This window comes from Oncorhynchus masou, chromosome 9, assembly GCF_036934945.1.
Source record: "Oncorhynchus masou masou isolate Uvic2021 chromosome 9, UVic_Omas_1.1, whole genome shotgun sequence".
Lineage (NCBI taxonomy): Eukaryota > Metazoa > Chordata > Actinopteri > Salmoniformes > Salmonidae > Oncorhynchus > Oncorhynchus masou.
Window position 1 is genome coordinate 77595273 of NC_088220.1, and position 21175 is coordinate 77616447.

A 21175-nucleotide genomic window follows, 5' to 3' on the forward strand; every position below is an offset into this window, starting at 1 on the left:
ACGTCTATCACATCCCCACAATTATGTCTACTCAAAATACAACACAATTCTGTGTAATCATCTCTTCAAAATATATGCCAAAAAAACAATGAAGGCACAGATCAAACATTCTCTTAAAAGTAGACCTCACCCAGTCTTAGCTTGGGTTTAATGCAGGCTATGACATAGAGGATTTCTACAGCTCTTTCAGACACTCAGAAACAAGAAGATGAAATAAACACTAGCATGTCATGTAATTACAGAGTCTATTTGTTCTATTACAGGTACTCTGATCCCCCCCCCCCCGGCTTGAATTTATTTTCAGAACAAACACAGTCCAATTTCCTGTAGTTCACAAAGACAAATTGTATTCTTCTGAAATAATAACATTATTAAATGTTGGCAGAAAACCATGATGCCCAACAACAAGACAATGTTTTATGTTTCAGTCTGTCTTGAGGCTTTAAACGTAAACCCTGTCATTCCTTCTGGAGAGCAAGGGACAAACAACCTCTGTCTGATTTTTCCATCAGTAAGGTTGGTAAGGGAATCATTCTACGCATAAAAACACGGAGAGCAACATAAACAACCTAAGAGGACAAATGAGAAAAATAACTAAATGTTATGTCGTTAATTGTTGACTCACATGCTACTTCCAGCGAGGCGTTGTGGCTGACGGCTTCTCCCAGGTAGTTGCGGGCGACGCAGACGTAGGAGCCCTCATCCGGTTTGGAGCGTCGTCCGTGGACGATGCGTAGGAAGAAGAGGGAGCCGCTGGGCAGCAGCATGCGATGAGACCGCGGGTCGTCTTTGTCCGTCTCCACCCGCTCCCCGTCCTTGTACCACTCCACCGTGGGGCTGGGCCGCCCCTCTGCCTTGCAGTTGAGGGTGGCCGGCTCCCCTTTGGACACAATCAAGTCAGAGGGGTGCTCCGCGATCCGGGGTGGGGAGTCCTCCTGACGCAGACGGGATCCTGGGAAGAGAACAGAAGAAAGGAGGTGAGGAACACCACAACATGAACAGTGGACATAATATGCTTTTAACAGCTCACTGTTTTCCTGAAACAAGATTTCTTCATTCTAGAATTCTCAACTCTCTCATACAGTATAAACATCACTTAGAGGCAGGAAGAGACTATTGAAGATGATCCTATTAGCATCCATTCAACTACCGTAGCTATAGGTTCTAGTGCTTGTTTGTTCTGTCTTTCCACCTCATCAGGTGATAGGAGGACAGCACTCCAACCACCAGTCTAACCACCAGTCCAACACCAGTCTAACCGCCAGTCCAACCACCAGTCCAACCGCCAGTCTAACCACCAGTCCAACTGCCAGTCTAACCGCCAGTCTAACCACCAGTCCAACCGCCAGTCTAACCGCCAGTCCAACCGCCAGTCCAACCGCCAGTCTAACCGCCAGTCTAACCGCCAGTCTAACCGCCAGTCCAACCGCCAGTCTAACCACCAGTCCAACCGCCAGTCTAACCGCCAGTCTAACCGCCAGTCCAACCACCAGTCTAACCACCAGTCCAACCACCAGTCTAACCACCAGTCTAACCACCAGTCTAACCACCAGGCTAACCACCACTCCAACCACCAGTCCAACCACCAGTCTAACCACCAGTCTAACCACCAGGCTAACCCCCACTCCAACCACCAGTCCAACCACCAGTCTAACCGCCAGTCCAACATCAGCCATCTCCTCCTCTCAACCATACATTTAAGGCCTATTTGGTAATTGAACCCAAGAGTGAAAAGAGTACGGCGGCGCGGAGACAACCTACATCTGAACCCCAGCTACACACACACACACACACACACACACACACACACACACACACACACACACACACACACACACACACACACACACACACACACACACACAAAACACACATTCACAAAGGGGAGAGAAGAGGGGGCGTTGTGGACACAGCCACAAACAAAAGTATATCTGTCCCCCCACTGTCAGAGGTCTGTCACTGTGTAATGTGACTGTTCCGTAGGCTGGGTCTGGGTCTGGTGGGCCAGGGCTGGGTCTGGGGTGCCAGGGCTGGGTCTGGGTCTGGGGGACCAGGGCTGGGTCTGGGACCAGGGCTGGGTCTGGGGCCAGGGCTGGGTCTGGGGCCAGGGCTGGGTCTGGGGCCAGGGCTGGGTCTGGGTCTGCGGGGCCAGGGCTGGGTCTGGGGGCCAGGGCTGGGTCTGGGTCTGGGGGGCCAGGTCTGGGTCTGGGGCCAGGGCTGGGTCTGGGTCTGGGGCCAGGGCTGGGTCTGGGGGGCCAGGGCTGGGTCTGGGTCTGGGGGGCCAGGGCGGGGTCTGGGCCAGGGCTGGGTCTGGGTCTGGGGGGCCTGGGTTGGGTCTGGGGCCCGGGCTGGGTCTGGGTCTGGGGCCAGGACTGGGTCTGGGGTGCCAGGGCTGGGTCTGGGTCTGGGGGACCAGGGCTGGGTCTGGGACGAGGGCTGGGTCTGGGGCCAGGGCTGGGTCTGGGGCCAGGGCTGGGTCTGGGGCCAGGGCTGGGTCTGGGTCTGCGGGGCCAGGGCTGGGTCTGGGGGCCAGGGCTGGGTCTGGGTCTGGGGGGCCAGGTCTGGGTCTGGGGCCAGGGCTGGGTCTGGGTCTGGGGCCAGGGCTAGGTCTGGGGGGCCAGGGCTGGGTCTGGGTCTGGGGGGCCAGGGCGGGGTCTGGGCCAGGGCTGGGTCTGGGTCTGGGGGGCCAGGGTTGGGTCTGGGGCCAGGGCTGGGTCTGGGTCTGGGGCCAGGACTGGGTCTGGGGGGCCAGGGCTGGGTCTGTTAAAATGCTATTCCCCTGAGGTTCAGAACATGGCCTCTTCCTTTATTGTGAGTCTAACACTGGGCCAGGGCTGTGAGTCTGGCCACTATGATAATGCTGCCCCAGCCCAGTCTCAGTGCCATGTGTGTCTCTCTGTGACCAAGTCTAAACCCTGCAGATAAGACGCCAGAGGCCACATTTGCATCACTGAGGCCCTGCAAAAGCTCCAGACAAAAGAGTTTGATCCACCACCAAACCGTCACACATGCAGTCCTGGAGCACAACGAACAGGGCTTTACTCTGCCAAATATTTACTTTGTATTGTCCTCTGCCTTCCGAATCCTATCCAACACCCCCATCTAAAACTCTATTCTTGCTGGCAGCAAAATGTTGATCAATAAATGCAGGATGTATTGTTACGAGGCACCTCCCAGTCAATGAAAAATATAACGCAATACACTGCAGTTAATAGTCTTGATGAAGCAGAAAGGATGGTGTTTGGCAGTGTGCAGTGTAAGACTGCAGTGTCAGGTGTGTGTGGGTACAATGTTATGCCCTTCCCTCCTGCCTGCCTGCCTGCATGCATGCCTGCCTGTCTGCCTGCCTGCCTGCCTGCCTGCCTGCTTGCCTGCCTGCCTGCCTGCCTGCCTGCCTGTCTGCCTGCCTGTCTGCCTGGGCCAACTGCAGTTAGACATACATTAGTCACAGCACATCAGTAGATTTTTTGCTCTTTATTAAGCTGGGTGGGAACACTCCCTGTCCCACCTCATTCCCTGGGGGTAGGGAACACACTGTACCCCAGCCCTGTCCTCTGCTAAAGGGACAAACTGTACCCCAGCCCTGTCCTCTGCTACAGGGACACACTGTACCCCAGCCCTGTCCTCTGCTACAGGGACACACTGTACCCCAGCCCTGTCCTCTGCTACAGGGACACACTGTACCCCAGCCCTGTCCTCTACTACAGGGATACACTGTACCCCAGCCCTGTCCTCTGCTACAGGGACACACTGTACCCCAGCCCTGTCCTCTGCTACAGGGACACACTGTACCCCAGCCCTGTCCTCTGCTACAAGGACTCACTATACCCCAGCCTTGTCCTCTGCTACAAGGACTCACTATACCCCAGCCTTGTTCACTGTTACCTACAAGGACTCACTATACCCCAGCCTTGTTCACTGTTACCTACAAGGACTCACTATACCCCAGCCTTGTTCACTGTTACCTACAAGGACTCACTATACCCCAGCCTTGTTCACTGTTACCTACAAGGACTCACTATACCCCAGCCTTGTTCACTGTTACCTACAAGGACTCACTATACCCCAGCCTTGTTCACTGTTACCTACAAGGACTCACTATACCCCAGTCTGGTCCACTTTTACAAAGACACACTGAGAGAGAAACCTGCCATTCAGCGGTAAAACACTTCAAACACCTGTGTGTGTTCCTCTTAGCAGGGGTCAGGCAGATCAGACAGTGGTGTATTGACCCCAGAACAGGGCCGTTGTCTGTTCCTCTCTCCACCTAATTTGGGCTAATTCCCTCCATTTCCCTGACATTGATTAGCGATCAGGCCTGGTGTCCAGGGCCTAAGTGGGGCCACATACAGGGGCTTGTAGGGGAGGGGGTTGGGAGGCACAATCAGCTCCTGGTGTCCATCTTCCATTGATCTAATCTCCATGGATTTGTGTAGCTGCTTCACTATACATCTGCTATTGGTTCTGAAACGAGAAAATCCATGTGGCCAGCCATTTGCTTTTTCTATTCAATAACGGAACTACTCTCCCCTGACTCTCGTTCGCTTGCTTTTCCCACCTCTTCCTCCATTGGCAGTATTCGGGAAGGTAAGCACAAATTCAGACGAGCCTTGCAGCCAGTGTCTCTGACAGTGTTGGTGGGTACGGGTTCAGGTTAGTATTGTGGTGCTAAGTGAGTTAACGAATGCAGTACTAATTAACATGATGACATAGATAAATGGAGGGTTGAGATAAGGACTTGGGGACCCTCTCCCCCAGTTGGAGTGTCAACGACACATTCATTCCGATCTCATTGGAGCATCTGCTTCCCCCACAATCCACTGGGTCCACAGTAGCTCTACACCCAAACCAACGCCCAGGCTCCACATCGAATCTGCCGTGACTCGATTCAGTCTAATTTATTTTAATCCAATTTGTTTTCCAATCTACTGCCTTCTAATTACTTAAACTTTCAGTCTCCATCTGCTCTCCTGTTTCCTGTGGACATTTACACAGCAGATGCATCCACAATTGTCCTTTTCCTACCAGGCAAACCAGAGCTGTGTAGATGGAAGGGGAGGGGCAAACGTGACTGGTCAGACTGACCTTCCTGTCTAGAGGAGGATGGTTGGGCTACTATATATTCATACAGTAGTAAAACTGATGCTACCGCAATGAATCCGTCCATCTACATGTAAATGAAACGGTTGATAGCAAAATTGCTAAGCATTTAACACCTGTGAAATGATGCCATCTGACACAGCTGAGTAACCCCAGTGAACACACACACACACAAACACACACACGCAAGTGCACGTACACACACACACACAGTGATGTCCCCTAGCATCACTGTCCCCTGGCTCCCCTCCTCCCTATGTGATACCCCAGCCACAGCTGGACCCAGAGACAGAGAGGAAGTGAAAGGCTAATGCATCTTCCCATCAGCCACTAGGCCATACAGCTCACCAGCCTCCTGACTCACAGGAGAGCGAGTCAATTTGGTGCCTCCTATTCGTTCTCCTTTCTCACTCCCTTTATGGTAAATATGCTTTCTGTTGCCCTCTTAATGTGATCATTGGTGCTGTGCAATGAAGTGCTCTCTGAGCTGAGGTGAGTGCACTTCACACAGAGTCTCAGGGCACACGTTCCAATCAAACGGCTGTCTTTTCCCTGCTAGGCAATAATACCACCACCGTGGCGCGCTGGGCCGAGCAGCCAGGTATCCAATCCTCAACTAAAGCACAGACCAGGGAGCAAACAAAGAAGCACAGAGGAGAGGGAGGGGATGATATGAGGGATGACTGCCCCCACTGCCTCCTCCCTTGTGTTTTTACTCAAGGGGCTTGACCAAGATTGGGAACAGTCCTTAGATGCTGTTGTAGTGGTCTGAATAGCTCTGTGTCTTTTTCTTGTGGCTCAGATCTAGCAGGGCCTTTCTTCAACATGGATTTGTTAGCAAAACATCTATTGACTGCAAAGAAGTCATAAACCGAATCATTAAAACAAATCCCAGAAAACACATTGACACATAAAAACCTCCAACACACTGACATTTGTTATGAGAAGTTTTGACATTCTCATTTTGGAGCCAGAATGTTATCGCTGTTTGTCCAAAGCCTGACTGTAAACACCTGTTTAACTGCATGTATGTGTGAACGCAGTTCTCTATCTCCTTCTCCTCTCTCACTGCCATGGATAGAGGAGGCAATAATAGTAGCATCATATCTCCCCACACAGTGACCACACAAGAAGCAGCTCTATATCTATTATCTTTAGCACACATGTATTCATATGTAGACCAGAAGGTTGGGCCTTTGATCATCTTGTTGTCATTATTTTTATTAGCTCCCAGGAGAATTCACAGCTCACCGACCAAATCAATACCCGCAACTGTCTCCTCCAGGACAGGAAAGAAGGGCTCCCCAAAGAGACATCAGTTATTCTGCCAACAGACAGGAGAGTGTGCAGATCACAGGTATCCAAGGGCAACCTCAGACCCAAGCGTTGCAGTGTTCCAGTCACTGAAGCCCCATAAACCACCAGATAGAAACCCTGGCCGAGACTCCATCAGCTATGGGGTTAGGACTGAAGATGTGCACACATTTAGAATGAGGCATCCATTCTGCATGAGATGTTAGCTGAATGTGAACGAATGCAACATGTATACATTTAAAAAAATATACATACACATACATACATACGTACATACATACGTACATACATACGTACATACATACGTACATACATACGTACATACATACGTACATACATATATACATATATTTATTAAATATGTATTGTCTAATCTTGGTTGTCTACTCTGTATATCTCTCCCTCCTCTCCCTGTACCTTCATTCTCTCTCCTTCTCCCTCTCTGTCCCGCCTGTGTCCTGTCCCTGGTGTGTAGGGTGACAGGGCCATATCTGTCATGTCATCAGAGGGGGATGTGGGCAGGTAGTCGGGGGAAACTGGGGGTGGCGATAGGATGATGTTACTGGTCGCCTCACGCCTCCGTGCTGGCCTGCCGTGTCACCCCGCACATGGCCCTTTCAGCCCCCTCTGCTACCCAGATTCATCTTCTTTAGGGGCGCTGTCAGTGGCGTCACACCACAGTGGCCCTAACACAGTCACCCAGACACCAGGGCTGTGACGATACCAGTAGTTTAACCAGAGTTACCGTCCCGAGTTTTTCCATGGCAAAAATGAAAACACGAAGCAGACCAATCTCCTTGGTCCTTCAAAAACCTGCTGTATGTAAAATGATATGAACTATAGCATGGAAAACAGGGCTGTTTACTAAAGAAGTTCGATCTGATTATTGTTTTGTTTCCTTGCCATGATTCCTTGCTGTCCCTGCCAGACACAGCTCATCTCTAGGGGACACCCATACATAACACAGCAACTTATCTCAGAGAACACATCAACCTGTTATCTCCTCTGGAATCTGACCTATCCTACAGGTTCTAACTAACCAACCCCTGAAGACTGGAATCTGACCTATCCTACAGGTTCTAACTAACCAACCCCGGAAGACTGGAATCTGACCTATCCTACAGGTTCTAACTAACCAACCCCTGAAGACTGGAATCTGACCTATCCTACAGGTTCTAACTAACCAACCCCTGAAGACTGGAATCTGACCTATCCTTCAGGTTCTAACCAACCCCTGAAGACTGGAATATGACCTATCCTACAGGTTCTAACTAACCAACCCCTGAAGACTGGAATCTGACCTATCCTACAGGTTCTAACTAACCAACCCCTGAAGACTGGAATCTGACCTATCCTACAGGTTCTAACTAACCAACCCCTGAAGACTGGAATCTGACCTATCCTACAGGTTCTAACTAACCAACCCATGAAGACTGGAATCTGACCTATCCTACAGGTTCTAACTAACCAACCCCTGAAGACTGGAATCTGACCTATCCTACAGGTTCTAACTAACCAACCCCTGAAGACTGGAATCTGACCTATCCTACAGGTTCTAACTAACCAACCCCTGAAGACTGGAATCTGACCTATCCTACAGGTTCTAACTAACCAACCCCTGAAGACTGGAATCTGACCTATCCTACAGGTTCTAACTAACCAACCCATGAAGACTGGAATCTGACCTATCCTACAGGTTCTAACTAACCAACCCCTGAAGACTGGAATCTGACCTATCCTACAGGTTCTAACTAACCAACCCCTGAAGACTGGAATCTGACCTATCCTACAGGTTCTAACTAACCAACCCCTGAAGACTGGAATCTGACCTATCCTACAGGTTCTAACTAACCAACCCCTGAAGACTGGAATATGACCTATCCTACAGGTTCTAACTAACCAACCCCTGAAGACTGGAATATGACCTATCCTACAGGTTCTTACTAACCAACCCCTGAAGACTGGAATCTGACCTATCCTACAGGTTCTAACTAACCAACCCCTGAAGACTGGAATATGACCTATCCTACAGGTTCTTACTAACCAACCCCTGAAGACTGGAATCTGACCTATCCTACAGGTTCTAACTAACCAACCCTGAAGACTGGAATATGACCTATCCTACAGGTTCTAACTAACCAACCCCTGAAGACTGGAATCTGACCTATCCTACAGGTTCTAACTAACCTACCGCAGAAGACTGGAATATGTCCTATCCTACAGGTTCTAACTAACCAACCCCTGAAGACTGGAATCTGACCTATCCTACAGGTTCTAACTAACCAACCCCAGAAGACTGGAATCTGACCTATCCTACAGATTCTAACTAACCAACCCCTGGAGACTGGAATCTGACCTATCCTACAGGTTCTAACTAACCAACCCCTGAAGACTGGAATATGACCTATCCTACAGGTTCTAACTAGCCAACCCCTGAAGACTGGAATATGACCTATCCTACAGGTTCTAACTAACCAACCCCTGAAGACTGGAATCTGACCTATCCTACAGGTTCTAACTAACCAACCCCTGAAGACTGGAATATGACCTATCCAACAGGTTCTTACTAACCAACCCCTGAAGACTGGAATATGACCTATCCTACAGGTTCTAACTAACCAACCCCTGAAGACTGGAATATGACCTATCCTACAGGTTCTAACTAACCAACCCCTGAAGACTGGAATATGACCTATCCTACAGGTTCTAACTAACCAACCCCTGAAGACTGGAATATGACCTATCCTCTCCAGAGAGAGAGATAGCTGGCTGGCTGCCAGTGAGCTCACAGGTGCAAAGCAGATTCTAGTTCCATCAACTGCAGCGAAGGCAGGAAGAGAGGCAGGCAGGAAGAGAGGCAGGTAGGCAGGAAGAGAGGCAGGCAGGCAGGAAGAGAGGCATGCATGCAGGAAGAGAGGCAGGCAGGCAGGAAGAGAGGCAGGCAGGAAGAGAGGCAGGAAGAGAGGCAGGCAGGCAGGAAGAGAGGCAGGCAGGCAGGAAGAGAGGCAGGCAGGCAGGCAGGCAGGCAGGAAGAGAGGCAGGCAGAAAGAGAGGCAGGCAGGAAGAGAGGCAGGTAGGCAGGAAGAGAGGCAGGCAGGAAGAGAGGCAGTTATGCATGAAGAGAGGCAGGCAGGCAGGAAGAGAGGCAGGCAGGCAGGCAGGAAGAGAGGCAGGCAGGAAGAGAGGCAGGCAGGCAGGAAGAGAGGCAGGCAGGCAGGCAGGAAGAGAGGCAGGCAGGCAGGAAGAGAGGCAGGCAGGCAGGCAGAGACTCGTGCCCTGCACTCTGCCTGAGCCCATCACTGTTAGGTGCTATACACTGAAAGCACACACTTGATTGTCAGGGTAATTCCAGGAGCTGCCCCAAACCCAAACCTTCCACTGCAGTAGACATGCTCTCTCTGCCTGTAACAATGATCAGACTGCATTGGGCAGCCATGTCTTATTGACTTTGTGTCTGTTCTGTGTATTTTTCATTTTCCTCCCCTGCAGTTACAGTATATAAATAGATACTTGAGGGAAAGAGAATATCAGATTCTACAGCAATGGGCCAAGCTGATTCACATACCCTGCATCTCATGGAGCTGCTATTCTCTCTCTATCTGTCTCTGCCTCGCTCTGCCACTCTCTCCAAAATCATCCATCTCTCTTTCTCTCGTTCTCTTATTTCCTGTTCCTCAATCTCTTCCTCAGTTACCATCAACAGTGTGTCGCTGTCTCTTCCTCCAGGAGACAGCCTGTCAAAGCAGAGCTGAGAGTGCTGACTTGAAATGAGGGAATAAAGAGGAGAGGAAGAAAAGAGGGGAACATTTGGGCTGTGCGTTGTTGTCTGGGAGTGTGTCGATGGGGGTGGTGTTCTCTCTCTCTCTCTCCCCCCCTCTCTCCCTCCCTCCCTCCAAGTTGTAGCTGATTAGCGTGAGGAATCTGGCCCTGTTCTCTGTGGGGCTGTCAGGGCGTTGGCAGGGACACTGAACTGTGTGATGCAGATGAAATGATTTCCAATGTGAGGCCCACTCAAGCATACAGCCCACTACTACCCCCCTCCCAGTGCTGGTCCCTCCCTCCCCTCCTCCAGAGTCGTCAGAGTGGTCCTGTGCCTGGTCATTTGTCTGTCGGGCTCTGCGCTGCACAGCCATAAACTCACCAGTACAGTACACACTTCAAACTCTCCAATGGTGTCGTGTGCTGCTGCATTACAGTGCAGTCAGGAAGTATTCACACCCCTCGACTTTTTCCACATGTTGTTGTGATATAGCCTACATTTATAATGGCTTAGATTGAGATGTTGTGTCACTGGCCTACACGGGATACCCCGTACTGTCAAAGTGGAATTATGTTTGGGGATTTTTTTTATACAAAGTCATAAAAAATGAAAAGCTAAAATGTCTTGAGTCAATAAGTATTCAAACCCCTTTGTTATGGCCTGAATAAGTTCAGGAGTAAAAATGTGCTTAACAAGTTACATAATAACATGGACTCACTCTGTGTGCAATAATAGTGTTTAACATGAGAATGACTACCTCATCTCTATACCCCACACATTCAAATTATCTGTAACGTCCCGCAGTCAAGCAGTGCATTTCAAATACAGACTCAAGCCCAAAGACCAGGGTGGTTTTTCCAATGCCTCGCAAAGAAGGGCACCCATTGGTTGATGGGAGAAAAGCGTCCTTCCTACCTCAGTTGCCGGGGAGGAAGGAAACCGCTCAGGGATTTCACCATGAGGCCTATGGTGTCTTTAAAACAGTTACAGTTTCATGGCTGTGATAGGAGAAAACTGAGGATCAAGTACATTGTAGTTACTCCACAATACTAACCTAATTGACAGAGTGAAAAGAAAGAAGAAAAATATTCCAAAACATGCATCCTGCTTGCAAAAAGGCACTAAAGTAATACTGAAAAAATGTCCTGATTACAAAATGTTATGTTGGTGACAATTTCAATACAAAACATCACTGAGTAACACTTACCATATTTTTATGCATAGTGGTGGCTGCATCATGTTATGGGTATGCTTGTAATTATTAAGGACTGGTGAGTTTTTTTGATTAAAAATAAACGGAATGGAGCTAAGTAAAGGCAGAATCCTCAAGGAAAACCTGGTTCAGTCTGCTTTCCACCAGACATGGGATATTCATTCACCTTTCAGCAGGACAATACCTTAAAACACAAGGGCAAATATACACTGGAGATGCTCATTAAGAAGACTGTGAATGGCCCTGAGAGGACGAGTTACAGTTTTGACTTAAATCTATGGCAAGACCTGAAAATGTTTGTCTAGCAATGATCAACAACCAATTTGACAGGGATTGAAGAATTTTGAAAAGAATAATGGGCAAATGTTGCACAATCCAGGCGTGGAAAGCTGTTAGAGATGTACCCAAAGATGCTTCTACAAAGTTTTGACTCAAGGATGTGAATACTTATATAAATTAGATATTTCTGTATTATTCTTTTTAAGAAATTTGCGAAAGTGTCGAAGAACATTTTTTTTTAAAGACATATCTATATCTATATATATACTGTATATACATTACATGTTCAATTGAGACAGTAACACAACAAAATGTGGGATAAGTTAAGGGGTGTGAATACTGTCAGAAGGCACCGCATGTACTCCCCCTTCTGAAGCTGATATTCAAAACATATACTATCTGGGTTTACTTTGTATGAATGTGTTGCATGCATCTTACCAGAAAATACGTCTGCAGATGTGCATGGGTGACTATAGGCTGGGATTTTGCTGTGTGTGTGTGTGCTTGTGTGTGTGTGAGTAATGTTTACTTTGCTGTGTTAATGGTGTGTGTATGTGTGTGTGCAGGAGCAGGTGGCCTCAATTGTTTAGCCAATTCCTCACTTTCAGGTGCTGGGCTTTTCTAAACAGCTCCTTCCTACCGATGGGAGAGCAATGAAATGAATAGCACCAATTGATTCTCCCTCAAGCATTGTAATCTCTTTACTCTCTCCACCTGTATTGCATTGCTGAGCAGAGCAGGGATGAGCAGAGCAGGGATGAGCAGAGCAGGGATAAGCAGAGCAGGGTTGAGCAGAGCAGAGCAGAGCTGAGCAGAGCAGAGCAGGGCTGAGCAGAGCAGGGCTGAGCAGAGCAGAGCAGGGCTGAGCAGAGCAGGGCTGAGCAGAGCAGAGCAGAGCAGGGTTGAGCAGAGCAGGGCTGAGCAGAGCAGAGCAGGGCTGAGCAGAGCAGGGCTGAGCAGAGCAGAGCAGAGCAGGGTTGAGCAGAGCAGAGCAGGGCTGAGCAGAGCAGGGCTGAGCAGAGCAGAGCAGAGCTGAGCAGAGCAGAGCAGAGCAGGGATGAGCAGAGCAGAGCTGAGCAGAGCAGGGATGAGCAGAGCAGGGCTGAGCAGAGTAGGGTTGAGCAGAGCAGAGCAGAACAGAGCAGAGCAGGGTTGAGCAGAGCAGAACAGGGCTGAGCAGAGCAGGGCTGAGCAGAGCAGAGCAGAGCAGGGTTGAGCAGAGCAGGGCTGAGCAGAGCAGAGCAGGGCTGAGCAGAGCAGGGCTGAGCAGAGCTGAGCAGAGCAGGGATGAGCAGAGCAGGGCTGAGCAGAGTAGGGTTGAGCAGAGCAGAGCAGGGCTGAGCAGAGCAGAGCAGAGCAGGGCTGAGCAGAGCAGGGCTGAGCAGGGCTGAGCAGAGCAGGGCTGAGCAGAGCAGGGTTGAGCAGAGCAGAACAGGGCTGAGCAGAGCAGGGCTGAGCTGAGCTGAGCAGAGCAGGGCTGAGCAGAGCTGAGCAGAGCAGGGCTGAGCAGAGCAGGGCTGAGCAGAGCTGAGCTGAGCATAGCTGAGCAGAACAGGGCTGAGCAGAGCTGAGCAGAACAGGGCTGAGCAGGGCTGAGCAGAACAGGGCTGTGCAGAACAGGGCTGAGCAGAGCAGGGCTGAGCAGAGCAGAGCTGAGCAGAGCAGGGCTGTGCAGAGCAGAGCAGAACTGAGCTGAGCTGAGCATAGCAGAGCAGAGCAGAACTGAGCAGAGAAGGGCTGAGCAGAGCAGAGCTGAGCTGAGCAGAGCAAGGATGAGCTGAGCTGAGCAGAGGGGAGAAGAGGAGGGGAGGGAAGGAGGAGGGAAGGAGATGGAGGAGAGGAGGGGAGGACTGGAGCGGAGGGAGGGAGGGAGGAGAGGAGGAGGGGAGGAGTGGAGGGAGGATGGGAGAAGCAGCCACAGCCACATCCAGGTGGCTGTGATACACAGCGTTGAGAGATGAGTTGATAATTGGAGGTGTGCCTGGGGACCTGACCTGTACTAAACAAACACAGCAATCTGTCAGGCCGCAGGTAATGAAACCTGCCTTAGCCATGGACCACAGGCCTCTACCGTGATAGACTACTGTATAAGGTGGAGAGTGCAACTTAATCAAATGGCCTTTAGGCTGGTACACTGGTACTTGTATTGTTTTGTAATCTGGAGCATATATGGAGCTTGGATGAGATTTATTAAAGCACTATTCTGTGGGACACCTCATCCATCCTGGGTAAGTGCTAAGGCAGGGGTTCCCTAACTTTTTGGGCCCACGACCCCATTTTGATATCTGAAAATAATTCCGACCCCAACCATGTAAAAATTGTTTTTATAATAATAATAAAATAAAAAAAGAGTACATCACAGAAATATTTTATTCGGGGCTATGGCACTCACCTGAAAAACAGTATTTCTGATTGAAAATCATGTCTGAGGCATTTACACTGGGCTAAGGGCTAAAGGCCAGGGAGGCAGGGTGTAAGTGGAGTGGGAACTCTTTGAACCTCCCCTGGACCAAACCTCATTTAAACACAGTAGTAGCAATCAGCTCCCAACGTCAGCAATGTCACCAACACACCACAGCCACCACTCAGCCACTGTGTGTCTGTATATTACTGACTGAGGGCCTGTAAAAGACTAATGTCTCTGAGCAGCTCTCCACAAACATCATTATCATCAGAATCCCAGAGTTCCAACGTTCAGGGCTGCGATCAACTGTTGGTCAGCAGGAATCACTGTGACATTTGAACTGTGCCCTGCGCTGCAGCTTACACTGCCACAACAAAAACAGTCCTGCCTCGCCTCGCTAGGGCCTCGCCTCGCCTCGCCTCGCTATCTCCATGCACTACTATCTAGCACCCATTACAGAAATAATCTCCCTGTGGAGAGACCTGCCTGACACCTGCCTGCCTGGCTGCCTGCCTGGCTCTCTGCCTCCCTGGCTGCCTGCCTGTGACTTGCCTGCCTGGCTCTCTGCCTGCATGGCTGCCTGCCTGACACCTGCCTGCCTAGCTGTATGCCTGACACCTGCCTGCCTGGCTGCCTGCCTGACACCTGCCTGCCTAGCTGTATGCCTGACACCTGTCTGCCTGACACCTGCCTGCCTGGCTGCCTGCCTGGCTTGGTCACCAGAGACACAGTGAGACACTACAGGCTAATAAAAACACTACAGACAATTGGCATTCATTGGATTGCTGTTTCTAAATCATTAAATTACCCTTTGCATGATTAATTATACAAAATAGAACGGCTGTTGGCTGTCTTCCAATTATATAGACTGAAATATAGCCATGCACTGTTGCATATCACCCTCTGATCTGTAGGCATACATCTTTGCTTGTTTATGTGTACAGGTATGCAATATCTCCATGCACTACTATCTAGCTGGAGCCCAGCGCTAGTTGGAACAGAGACTAGCAGGGTGTAGAGAGCCATGAGGTATAGTAGGCCAGGCAGGGAGCAGGCAGTCATGGCAGGGTGATCCATGGGGCTGGAGAGGAAGACGGGTCTGGTGGGGTGGTGGATGGGGGCTTGATTCACTGGCTGCTTCCACTCTGGGCTGCATTACTGCCGTAGCGGGACTACTGCGTGTGACGGATGTGTGTTCGAGTGCCGTGCACTCTCTCTGTCTTCACCCATCTCACACAGACAGGAGAGCTCATGCATTTTCATTAGCAGCCCTGAACTCCTGTTTAAGCCTGGGGAGAGAAACACTCTCAACAGGCACCAACAGGCATCTTCAAAAGACATCTCTGGGAAAAGCCATTTCAATGGCCTTTAACCCTAATCAACAGTACCATTGCAAAGCATCTAATGGCACTAAATGCAACAGTGGTATAATCTGCTGAGCTGTCATGTACGTCCTCTTACTAGTGTACCTGTGTTGTGAAACTACTGTACTGTAGCTATTTCCAGGTCATAGTGGGTTTGCTTCTCTTTGCTCTACATTGAATGTTTGTCCTCTCTCTGTCTGTGTGTGTGTTTGCCTCTGCTTCAGCCTTGACTTGACTTGACTCACTGCTATCGGCAGGTTGCTGTGAAACAGCCAACCAGAGGGCAGGTTTGCTGTGAGACAGCCAGCCAGGGGGCAGGGTTAAGGCAACAGGAGACCAACTGATTAGGCGCTTCCCCAAACCCAAATCTGCAACACGAAAACAAAGATAAGCCCCAACACACAAGCTATCTCCATTCCTCCCTCTCTGTTTCTACCTCTCCTCCCTTCCTAATCTCTCTGTTGGCATCTTGTCCTCAAACCAATCCTCTTCCATTAAGATGAGGACACTGCTCCACACATCCACTTTACAACAGACGATCTGTCCATCACAACACCAGTTTGGGCAGCGTTCACAAGCTGGTTGAATGCCATAGATCAATAGGCTGCATTAATACAAACTAATCTTCAGTGGATTATCCAAAGCTACAGCAATTACTGTATATCAACATTACCAGGCTGCCTGCAGGTCTACGCCTCAAGACCAGGGAGAGGTGATGCGATTGTGTGTGTGTGTGTGTGTGTGTGTGTTTGTGTGTGTGTGTGTGTGTGTGTGTGTGTGTGTGTGTGTGTGTGTGTGTGTGTGTGTGTGTGTGTGTGTGTGTGTGTGTGTGTGTGTGTGTGTGTGTGTGTGTGTGTGTGTGTGTGTGTGTGTGTGTGCGTGCGTGCGTGCGTGCGTGCGTGTGTGTGTGTGGAGATAAGAGAGAGATGTTCTTTTTTAAAATCTTAGTTCAATGTTACATACACTGATGTGAAAAAGCAAATAACATAGTGGTTACACACAAAAACGAATTTAGTCTAAATCACTGTTTTCTCTCTGCACAGTAAATGTCAGGGGTATGCTGTGCTGAGACCAGAGCAGAGCAGAGCAGAGGTAACAAAACACTAAGTGCTATTATCAACTTTCCACTCTGCTCTTTTATTCTCTCTCTCTACAGTCCCCCATGCACATTACATTTCCCTAAGAATTCCACAGTGTGTAAAAAAACGGCACTTTCCTTCAAGAGAACAATGGGTATTAAGTCAACCTGAGCACCGTGGTTTCTCCTGCGTTATTATCATAGACCAGAATAGACAGTGAACAGCTCTAAACTGAGGTTGTAGCCGTCTGTGTTGTGTTCTGTGCCATCTGTGTTGTGTTCGGCGCCGTCTGCGTTGTGTTCTGTGCTGTCTGCGTTGTGTTCTGGGCCGTCTGTGTTGTGTTCTGGGCCGTCTGTGTTGTGTTCTGTGCTGTCTGTGTTGTGTTCTGTGCTGTCTGTGTTGTGTTCTGGGCCGTCTGTGTTGTGTTCTGTGCTGTCTGTGTTGTGTTCTGTGCTGTCTGTGTTGTGTTCTGTACTGTCTGTGTTGTGTTCGGCGCCGTCTGTGTTGTGTTCTGGGCCGTCTGTGTTGTGTTCTGTGCTGTCTGCGTTGTGTTCTGGGCCGTCTGTGTTGTGTTCTGTGCTGTCTGTGTTGTGTTCTGTGCTGTCTGTGTTGTGTTCTGCGCCATCTGTGTTGTGTTCTGTGCTGTCTGTGTTGTGTTGTGTTCTGTGCTGCCTGTGTGGGTACACTTGTGTTGTAATGTATAGAAGAGCCGGGCCTGGCTGTTCAACTATCACAGAAGCTGACAGCTCTGTGTCACCAGTGAGGGAACACTCGTTAACCCCGCCTGTGATGCTGACCTATCATCTGACTGATAACCTCATTACACATGCCGACATTCAACCTTCCCTTTTCTTTCTCTCTCTTTCAGTTTCTCCCTGGGCTTCTCTCTCCTCCCATCTTTGATGGTAATCAGAGAGTAAACAGTGTAGATGCTTAGGGAGATGAGAGCAGTCCTAGAACTGCAGTAGCACCCAGCACCCAGCACCCAGCACTCAGCACTCAGCACCCAGCACCCAGCACCCAGCACCCAGCTCTCAGCACCCAGCACCCAGCACCCAGCACCCAGCACCCAGCTCCCAGCACCCAGCACCCAGCACTCAGCACCCAGCACTCAGCACCCAGCACCCAGCACCCAGCACTCAGCACCCAGCACCCAGCACCTAGACCTAGTTCATTCAGTCACCACTATTAAACCTACCATTAAGACTACACAGCTATTCACTGGTAAAACATTTGGTTCAGCTTGACAATTTCTATCCAACACACAACCAATCTCATAACCTACCTCATACCCATGTCATAACCTACCTCTGCCCTAGCATCCCTGCTGCTCTCTCACACACACACACACACACACACACACACACACACACACACACACACACACACACACACACACACACACACACACACACACACACACACACACACACACACACACCTTGTGTGGGTAGTTTCCCTTGACCCAGCAGCAGTAGAGAAACCCCAGCCCTGAGGCGGATGGAGCATTAGTCCTCCATGTCACATTTCACCACCCCACACTCACAGATGACAACAATCTCTATGATCAGACAGGAGTATTTGGAGGTCCTCAGAATACGACAGGGTCATGGGTTCATGTCCACTAGTCTACATGTTCAACTATTCTTCTTATTCTATTCCTGCTAGAATAACAGCAGACTACAGTATAGCCTTAGAGACCTGGTACCAGACAACTGGTCACTAATAATGGGGAATTCATGGCCATCCTGGCAGGGCCAACATTTAGATTTAAGGGTACATTTTCTTCTTACTGGATTCCATTCAACCTTGGCCAATAAACACTGTAATTTTCCTGTAACCTTAGGAGCATATGTCAAAACTAAAACCATTTTCTAACCGAAACACTTTTGGATCTATTCCTCTTCTTTCAATTTCTCCAGCTCTCACTTACTGCCTGGCATGTCTTCTTTTGGTGCTCCTCTCCTCCTCCAACTCCATTCCATCTCCCTTTCCTTCCTTCCTTATCTCTTTATTTCACGCTCTCTATGCCCACCTCTCCTTCTATTCTTCTCTCTCTCTCTCTCTCTCTCTCTCTCTATCCCCCTATTCTTCTCTCTCTCTCTCTCTCTCTCTCTCCCCTATTCTTCTCTCTCTCTCTCTCTCTCTCTCTCTCTCTCTCTCTCTCTCTCTCTCTCAACCAGTCTCTCTCTCTCTCAACCAGTCTCTCTCTCTCACACAACCAGTCTCTCTCTCTCACAACCAGTCTCTCTCTCTCTTTCTCTATCAACCAGTCTCTCTCTCTCTTTCTCTCACAACCACTCTCTCTCTCTCTCACAACCAGTCTCTCTCTCTCTCTTTCTCTCACAACCAGTCTCTCTCTCTCTCACAACCAGTCTCTCTCTCTCTCTCTCTCTCTCTCTCTCTCTCTCTCTCTCTCTCAACCCCAGCAGCAGCAGCAGCACACTAACAGTATTAATCACAGAACACTAAACACTGCCTGACTGCCATTCAGCCAGCCAGCCTTTGTTGCCCATGTTGCCCAGTGAATGCAACTCCAGACCTTTTTGTCTGCGTAAGTGGACTCTTAGAGATGGCTCCTCCCTTCCCAAGGACCCACAGATTACCTCTGAAAGAATGGGTGATGGGTAGTGGTGGAGTTGGCGGTGGAGTAGAGGGGAGAGTTGGATGAGGGTGACAGAGAAATGATTGGGAGGAGTGATTCACGACTCACAGGAAGGTGCGCCCCTTTCCCACTGGCCATCCAGCCATGCCTGCAGCCAGCGCTTAGCAACCAGTGGGTTTGGCTGAACAGAGAACAGAGAGGGGCAGCAGAGAAAGAGAGAGAAAGAGAGACAGGGAGCAAGAGAGAGAGAGAGATGGGGATAGAGAGAGAGAGAGAAACTTGCTAACCTCCTGCCAAATGTATGACCATATTAGAGACACATATTTCCCTCAGATTACACAGATCCACAAAGAATTTGAAAACAAAGCCAATTTGATAAACTCTCATATCTACTGGGTGAAATCCCACAGTGTGCCATCACAGTAGCAATATTTGTGACCTGTTGCCACAAGAAAAGGGCAACCAGTGAAGAACAAACACAATTGTAAATACAACCCATATTTATGTTTATTTATTTTCCCTTATGTACTTTAACTATTTGTAAATCATTACAACACTGTATATAGACATAATATGACATTTGAAATGTCTATATTATTTTGGAACTTACGTGTGTGTAATGTTTACTGCAATTTTTGGGGGTTTATTTCACTTTTGTTTTTTTAACTACTTGACTTGCTTTGGGCAATGTAAACATATGTTTCTCATGCCAATAAAGCCCTTAAAATGAAAATGAATTGAGTGAGAGACAGATGGGGATAGAGAGAGAGAATCCATGTTCTCGCTACAAAGGAGGCTAGAATCCCAGACTCCGTAGGGATACAAATAGCCACAGAAACCAAAGACTGTACCTAAAAAATGACAAAGGAGGAGAGGAAGGAGCAGGGGCCCCAGTGTCAACCCCTGCCTTCAACAAATAAAATCAACATCCTCACATGTTTTTGAAGCTGTACAAACAACACAAAGCAAACGCTAGTAAGTGTGAATCATTGCTCACAACACAGCAAGTGTTGACATTACTAATGCAATAGAAGACAACTGGGAGCCTCAAAAACAACATTTTATGAATTACCGCTTCCTCTTTCAAAAATGCCCATATAGCACAGGCTCAATAGGTTTTAGCCTTACCTTACCCAGTAGTGGTGTGTGTCTACAATCACTGGGGAAGCCAGAAAAAAGGCCATATTACAACCTGTGTTTTGTGATAATTGCGTTGTTTGCTCTATAACCTGTTAGTTCATATGCCTTGTCACTGTGATATATAGGCCTAAAGGCCAAGACAATGAGAATACACAGTGGCAGAATAAATTCAACCACAACTCTGTTTCCTCACAAAACCGGAGAGCAATCTCTGTCCAGTTAAGTCCACAAAGCATTTTGCATGTAAGGGTAACAAACAAGTACATGACCTACAGCATGGTGAAGCAAGTTAATGTTTTCAACATTTTCAGACCACTAAACAACTATTGATTTAGAACCACAGAGAGTTACCGTAAGTCACAAAGAAAACAGGAGCTGCCTCCACTATTCCAGCAACATTTCAACTTCATCAAATCATCTAAAAGATACCAAAAACAATTTAGTCCAATCACCGTAAGCTAAATATGATGTGGCTGTCCATGGTTCTGATTTCTGTGTATGCGCGTTTGTGTTGACTTACCCTACTTCGAGAAACACCAATGCTATCCTCCTCTCTTTCATGTTGATGAAACGGTCTATCACTCTGTCATATGGGACATGCTTTTATTTGTTGTTGTCCTGGGCTACCTGGCTAAAATGCTTGCTCACTAGCCTAACTTCCATGCATGGGCAACATTAGCTAGTTAACATAAGCCTTCTACATCTAGCTACATATTGAACTTCCATCCTCTCAGGTCAGAGGCAGAACAACGTGTGAATGTATGGTTGGATCAGAATTGCTGTTATAATCATTGGCCAGTATAGAGAATGAAGTAAAACCACAAGTCCAAATACCTTTCTCCACCATGGCTAATTTAGGAAAGGGCTAATGTTAGCTAGCTAGCCACCGGAGGACAACAACACAATGAGATGCAACA

The 21175-nt window shown here is 48.8% G+C and overlaps 1 protein-coding gene across 1 annotated transcript in view; it reads right to left on the minus strand.

The window, feature by feature from the left end:
- The window catches only part of LOC135546641 (roundabout homolog 2-like), a 651734-nt gene that overhangs the window by 368102 nt on the left and 262457 nt on the right, over window positions 1–21175 (minus strand). Inside the window, 1 exon segment of the mRNA XM_064975230.1 lies at window positions 626–952. Coding sequence (XP_064831302.1) covers window positions 626–952 — 327 coding nt within the window.